This window comes from Cyprinodon variegatus, unplaced genomic scaffold, assembly GCF_000732505.1.
Source record: "Cyprinodon variegatus isolate N-32 unplaced genomic scaffold, C_variegatus-1.0 Scaffold303, whole genome shotgun sequence".
NCBI classification, from domain to species: domain Eukaryota; kingdom Metazoa; phylum Chordata; class Actinopteri; order Cyprinodontiformes; family Cyprinodontidae; genus Cyprinodon; species Cyprinodon variegatus.
Genome location: NW_015150756.1, coordinates 278,916 through 286,436, shown reverse-complemented (window position 1 = coordinate 286,436; position 7,521 = coordinate 278,916). Strand labels below are relative to the sequence as shown.

The following is a 7,521-nucleotide window of genomic DNA, read 5'->3' as shown; positions in this document are numbered from 1 at the left end:
TCATACAATACTGTCCCAAAATTTAGAAAATTTCTATGCAAAAAAAAAAATCCTTTCTTAAAATCTGTTTTTGAGAGACAAAACTCTCCTCCTCTTGCATGTTTCCTCTGTCCATAGCGTTCCTTGACAGTGTCGTTTCTAAGTCACCAATTTAGTGCTACTTGGTCCCAATGGAATTTCCCATTGGGAACCTACTAGCACTAAGATGCTAACTGGTTAGCAAGACGCTTTCGACAAACCAGTCACAACCAAACTGCTTTCAAACCTTCCACCACAACAATCCTGCCCCCTTGATAAACGACCAATGACATTTACTTTATTCACTTGTATACAAGTCGTGCACCACTCGGGAGAATTCAGAAATGCAATGGTTGGAACAGCTGTTTCCCTACAACTTAAAGATGTGAGGGCAGGGGAGGAAAAAAATAACTTTCATAGAGATTATAGACAAATAAATCAGTTATTCTACTTGTAGAAAACAAACAGTTGTTGTTGGCACAAGTTTAAAAGTACTGTGGCTTATTATGGCTGACTGACAGAGCTAAATGAGGCTAACCTGTTTGCTACTGAGCACAGCTAGCTACAGCGCTACCCAGCCCTCCCCCTTTATATCATGGTCTAACAGTTACTTTGTTCACCATGAACAGATTTTTTTTTTCCAGATTTGTTATTGATCAGGTAAAACTTCATTGGTCATTAGACAGGCAAACACTACGGATGCTCCGGACTTTGACAGTGCTTGATGTTACTATCGTTGTCTGGGCAACCACAATGTTTGAGCAGATCTGACCACCCGAGCAGATCTGGTACCAACACCGGCAGCTGCAGAACTCTGCTTTGAAATGCAACAAGAAAACTCCTGGAGGTTGGCCCTATGGGTTGGCCATCAACACACAGCAGTGTGTTGAGTCAATGTCCTCCAGGCACCTTGTCTGGATTATTAGTTTACCAGGAATCGAGGGGATACCAAGATCTGGGAATCCAGATTGTTCTTAATGTCTTAACAGCCATGGTAATCAACCAGTGTAGATCCAAAGCTTTGATCAAAACTCTATTCACCTTCAAATGCTCCTTGTTTCATTACATTCCAACCAGAACACTAAACTGAGTTTTTCAGATAGATCGATATCTGGTAGTGTGTGAGGTGGAAGGAAGAATATTTTATTTATTTCCGGCCCTCTGTAATCTGATACCCAAGGAGAAAAATATAATCTAAAACTGTTTATTCTGAATGTAAATGCAGCCGTTATCTTTCACCACTCTTATTTTATGGCTAAAGTCTCCATAAAGCATTGGCTGCTGGTTGAATGGGAGGCATTTTCTGTCCTACCGTCACAAACGTAAACCTCGGATCACACTAGGATTGAACTGTCTAGCAGCAAAATTGCATGTGGGAACAGAGCCAGAACACACTGTAGAGTGTGGTGGGGGATCTGTGATGCTTTGGGCTGTTTCTATCTGGTTAAGCCAGGAAGATGTTGCGTTTTTCGCTCTGCTGTCAATCATAACGTTTTAATATCATTTGTTAAAAGTCTTTTTTTTTTGTTTTTACAGAATTAAATAAAAATGTTTGACTTTTCAACATCTTTCATTAAGAGATTGTGCTGCAGCTATAAGAATATTTTCTTATATTTTAAGTTTTTCCTGCATCTCAGCCACAGGTGAACATAAATCTCTTCATTCATGATCTCACAGCCCGTTCCCCTCTTTCCTACCATCAGTAACCCGATGACATCCGCTAAAAGTCAACTCAGTAAATCTGCACCGTTTTCAGCAGGCGATGACATTTGTCTCCTGGTGATAACACCTGATCAGTTTATCAGATAAATCTTTCTTAAAGGTTGAGGAGAGGCTTATCTGAGAGATTAACACTTTCCTTTGGCCGTCATCCAACAGAAGCAGCATCAGCTCCGCTGGAGATTTTTTAGAGTCAGTTTTTGTGTCCTGGGAGAATTTAAAACTTCCTCCCGAACGTCTGAACAGGATTAAACGTCTGTGAGGCTGACAGCAGCTCAGATTAAATCTACGTCTCACAGTCTGTATTTTTTATTTTTTTTTATGAGTTTCAGCCTTAAACAGCTGGAAGTTAACACCTGCAGTGTGTTTTTCTTCATCTAGAGCAGCTCCTTTACATCTGGAATGAGATGGGAAAACAGATGAAGGGTCTGAGACTTTATATCAAACCTAAAGATCTGAAATCAGCAGCAGTTGTTTAATGGGGGATCAATTAACCAAGTGCAACAGTCGTTAATTTTTCTTTATTGTAGAGAGACAGGTCTGTGAATAAAAACTGTTTATTTAGTTTACTCATTTTTTTAAGAAATGTTTCTCTGTTTATGCAGGGCTCCTTGTTATGATCTGCCCTGAAAGCTGACCTAAATGCTTACTTCACTCACCTGCCGAACCCTCCCCGCTCTCTAATTACCATTCATCTTATCCACCTGCTCTTTCTTCTTTATATAGAGTTCAGCCCAGCTATCGGGGCCAGATGATTACGAATGTTTTTTTTGAGTTTCAGTTTCAGATTGAGATCATGGCTTATTTCCATGGTTCATGTTCCCATTCACGGAGGCCAGTGTTAGAGAGGGTTTTTGTTTTGTCTTTTCCCTGATTGTGTCCTTGGTCTTATCCTCTGAGTGTGCCCCCGTTCCAGTTTTGGCTGACAGGAGGGAGCAACTTTAAAGTTCTGCAGTTCTCCTGGTACCTCGTCTTGTCTCTGCCTCTCAATTGCTGAGCTTGCTTGTCTGAATCCAAACATGTCTTCCTGAACTCTCTTTTTGGGTCTTGGAAACCTGAACCTGCCTGAATTCTCTGTGGACTTTTGGAACCCCCAATCTGCCTGTGCCAGTTCTGATTGGAACTCCTGGTTGCGCTAAAGACTCCTGGATCTCAGAACTGTCCTTTTCTGATATGTTTCCCTTTACCTGGCTTTACCCTGGGCAGCTCTGCACCCAGTGTTTTCCTGGGCAGTACATTGACTGGATCCTATCTCATTCGAGAGGATGGACTGAACAGTTAAACCAGAATGATGGGCGGTCTCCCCGCCTCCCCTGCTGCCACTGCATATCTGCTGATCAACAACTCTGCGTTTTGTTTTTTTGTGTTAATAAACGTTTTAAAATTTTCCAACTGTCTTTCCTTGAATACTGGGTCCTGCTGTCTGGTTTTATGAGTCTTTCTTTTGCTGTTCACTGGTTTGTGAGTCGTTCGGGCAATAGAAACTGAGCTTCAGTTTTAAATACGTTTTATTTTTTCTGGTCCTTAAAAGTAGAGCTAGGAATTAATAAAACCCAACTTATATCACTTCCTTTCTTCGAGAAGCAGCCCCTGAACTTTTCTGAGAGGACAATTAAAACTTAATTTTGTTTCTTTTCTTTTTTAAATCTACTTTCTCTCGGTTTAATTGCTTCTGATATCAGCATTTCTTATTTTAAGCTCACACTGAGACCTTCGCTGTTCTCACTCATTTATCAGGAGAGAAAAAAAAAATCCACCTCTTCTTTTTGAAACACTGATGAGTTTCTGTTACAGCGAGAAAGCCAATTTTCACCTTTCCACCTCCTTCCTTTTTACCCCCCCCTCTCGTCTTTAATCAAATACCCGCCCTGAAAGAAACACTTTCTCCTCCTGGGTTTGTTTCTTCACTTCACTTTGAACAACCTTTCTGGAAAACAAATTCATTTTCATCTTTAATTTTTTTCTTCTAAAACAGGAAGTCGTCATTTAGTTGTTTGCAAAGAGGGGTGTGGAGACCCCCCCCAGGACCATGTCGGCACTCATTCTGCAGATTAATCATCAGGATATTTACAGCCGCTCTATTCTTTCATCACACGCCCTTTGCACCTCTTCTTCTTCTGAATTAGTCAAACTGCTGTTGAAAGATGTAAATATTTCCCATAATGTAATTAATGCTTCCTGAAATAATCACTGTTACTATCATCAGATTTGTGGAGAAATATTTTTACAGATTTATCCTTATAAAAGAAGTGTTAAGATGTTGGTATCTAATTTACATAAAGTGGATTCATGTTTATATTTGATAGGAAAAGTATAACACCATTGAAATGTCTAGTTTCCTAATGTTCTAGTCTTTTAAATGATCTGCTGTTTGCTTTAAATCAGCCAGGGCTTTGACTAGGCCAATCCAAAACCGTCTGTACATTTCGTTCCTCTTGGAAAACCCAGGATCTGACGGCTGGCCGTTTTCATTCAGGATTTTCTGAAGGAAAACAGAACTCATCCTTTTGTTGATTATGTGTTCAGATCTGAGGTTCTTCTAGCTTTCTTCAACTTTTCAAACTACTTATATATGCTAAGGTTTTGTTAGCAGTTTGGAAATGAAACCAGACTATTTAATTTGTCATTAAATCATAGGAAATGTCATATTTTCACAAAGTTTAATTGTCCAATCATTTATCTCGAAACCTCTTTTTCTTGTTTGTTGTCTAATTAAGGTTTAATCTAACCTAAAACAATAAACCTTGATAAGAAAAAAAATCTACTGCAGAGTGAACATAAGTTTGATTCAAGTTTTTTTTTTTATTACTATAGGAACTAACTACTAGTTTTACTGGCGTTTAACTTGATATCTAAAAGATTTCTGTCTGCCTGCAGAAAGTATCTAAAATTTCAGGTAAATCTGCCTTCATTATGATAAGAAAACCTTTATGTTCACCATCTTATGGTTTAGGATATAAAAACCTCACTGGCTTTAGAAAAAAGCCAGGATTGGGAATCAACCAAAGATATAATTTATGTTTGAAACGCAGATTTTAAAGGAAGAAAAACAATTTAAAGATTCTAATCAACTCTAAAGCTGCACAATATTTATAACTGGAATTTTATAAATATTGTAAGAGTAATGTAAACCTAAAAAGCTGGCTGGATGCAACATATAATAATATATAATATCATCTACCTCTAAAGCAAGTTTAAGTTTTGCTGGTAAGCTTTTTCTTATCATACAGTTTTAAGTAAACTAAACTGCTTACTGAAAATATGCATTGCACATGCTAACCCCTTCTCCCCAACAGTATGTTCCACTACAAAATGATTAACATGAGGTGGCAACCAATGAGAAGAGATTTAAAATGATGGGCGGAGCTAATGGCTAGAAGTCCCTCCTGGCCGGATGTTGTTGTGCAGGAGCTAAAAGATATTAGATTATATATAACATGTTTTTTTATAATCTTGGAGAAAAGCTTATATTTGCACCCATTACATACTTACTGATGCTAAACACAATGTTAACAATTAAACACACATGCTATGTATATCTATAGAGTGGCCTATCTATTAAACATGTTTGAACTGCTTGGTTTAAGTTTGATTAAACTCACATAGCCACTAAAAAACTAGGAGGTCTGCATTTTAAAATTAGCTGTAGCTGTAATATGGCAGCCATCTGGTTTCTAAGTGGCCTGGAAAACTTCCTCCACTTCCTTCAGTCTCTCTCCTGTAAAACCATCCCTCTCATTTTCCAGCTGCTGTTCTTCTTCCTTCTCTCCATCTTTCCTTGATGCAAAGCTTTGTGTTGGGCAGATATTTACTGAGTTGTGTAGAAAGCATCGTAGGTCCGTGTTGCAGGCTGTTAAAATGACGCATGTGTTTAATTTCAAACCAGAATGGGATCTGCTCTGTTAGCAGTCATCCTGTCAGAGGATGGCCTCCTTTTTATTAAAGACAAACCTCTTTAACAGGAAGCTGTTTCTTCTCTGTGTTTACAGACCTGCTGGCTGTGCCTAAACATCCCTACGCCGCCATGGAGAACTGGGGGCTCAGCGTCTTCGTGGAGCAGAAGATCCTGCTGGACGCCGAGGTTTCCTCATCGTCCTATCAGATGGAGCTCACTATGGTGGTCGTCCATGAGATCTGCCACCAGGTAGGCGGAGTCTGGTCTCTAGGTTTTGTTTAATTAAAGGTGAAGGACAGAGAAGGAGCTTCGTCTCTGGAGCGTAATTTTCAGCGGCCGTGATGAAGGATGGCTCTGTAGCTGTAGTGAGAGAGGAATAGGTGCTTTAAAGTTGAAAGAGGGTGAACACGATGAATGCAATTAGGGATAAGTGGGGAGAAACAGGAGCATATTGAGGAGAGATTGGCAAAATGATTGGGGAGGTGATAAAGAAGTTGAAAACAGAGCTATAAGAAGAATGATCAGGATAGTAGGAGAGAAACTTATAGATAAAAAGAAAAAAAATAGGAAGGAAAGGAATGATAACGGTGACAAACCTGAAATGATTGAGGTGGAAAGGGGTTTTAATGAATGAGGACGGTTAGGAAGATAAAACTTGATCAAAAGGAGGTCAGAGGTTTGCTTTAGGAGACGCTTTGCTCCTTTGATTGAACACATTAACTTCATTTTTATGGCCTTAATCTTGTTTTTCTGCTCCGGCTCTGAAGTCGGGGGCCTGGGAAGACGGCTCTCTATACCGGCTGTGATTGGTTCAGATCACCCGGAGTTCAGCTTTTAGGAATCCTGCTGCTCTTTTTAGTTTTCCTTGTCAGGAAAAATGCAAAGATCAAATCAGAAGAGCATTTTATCTTGAGTCAAACATAAAACAATAAAGGAATAAACTGACTTTAAGAATTAAGTAGGTTGTTTAGAAATCTATGAAGGGAGCTGGGGAGGTATGGAGACCAAAGCAGCCCAGGAAAAAAGTTCAGCAGCCACTACCTTCACAGATAAAAGCTAAAAATAAACATTTTAATGTATTTTGGAAAACGATCAAAGACATCTGTTTTTAGTTCTTATCTAAGTATTTCCTTTTTATAAAATACCCGACGATAATCTGCTGAAACCAGTTTATTTTAAGAGTACAGATAGTTTTAGATCAAACTATAGATCAGTCTCGCTACCCTTTGGAACCGATCCGTGCCGAGCTCGGACCGAGCTTGGATCAGTTCTTTCCACCATTTACACATCCCTCTAGCATGGTTCCTCGCCTCCTATTGGTGGTTCACCATACTAAGGCTCTCAAGGCTGGAAATTCACAAATAAAATGGCGGCTCCCCTAACATTCAGGACCTTATGTGCCTGGACAGCGCCTTCCACTCCAATTTAAATGAGAGCCTCAGTCTCTGCATCATCCCATGTTGCACCACACTCTTTTTATGCCATTTATTGTTAATAGGCCTAGAGGAAGTTTGTGTTGTGAACAGGTGAAAAGATCAGTGAATTGCAAAGCCAAACACGGCGGAAAACCTGCAAAATGAGTCAGCTGACTGTAAATAGGAGATGACGTGGTTTCCTCATACGCTCTTTGTTATCCGAGAACTGAGCCACAGATTAACTTTGCCGAGCCCTACTGTTGAACTAGTAATAGATTTTGCACGGTTCTGTTGAGTCTGGCACGGTCCGGTTCAGTTGCGTTCCTTTTACACTCCACAGTTAGCTTTACCGCACTCAGGGCCGGATCTATCAAAGGTTTGCCTGTATAAAAACGTGAGCTATTTCACTGCGCACGCTAAAAAATGTACAAACTGATCTATCAACAGCGTGCTAAAAGGATTTGGTCTTTAAAA

The 7,521-nt window shown here is 39.6% G+C and overlaps 2 protein-coding genes across 3 annotated transcripts in view; both read left to right on the top strand.

Moving 5' to 3' along the window:
* LOC107090620 (histone H2A-like) overlaps positions 1–7,521 on the top strand; it is a 665,777-nt gene that overhangs the window by 381,549 nt on the left and 276,707 nt on the right. The gene's annotated exons all lie outside the window — the stretch shown is intronic.
* The window catches only part of trhde (thyrotropin-releasing hormone degrading enzyme), a 249,933-nt gene that overhangs the window by 127,713 nt on the left and 114,699 nt on the right, over positions 1–7,521 (top strand). The window contains exon 5 of the mRNA XM_015384105.1: positions 5,727–5,881. Within this exon, the coding sequence (XP_015239591.1) occupies positions 5,727–5,881 (155 nt within the window). The remainder of the gene's footprint in view (positions 1–5,726; positions 5,882–7,521) is intronic.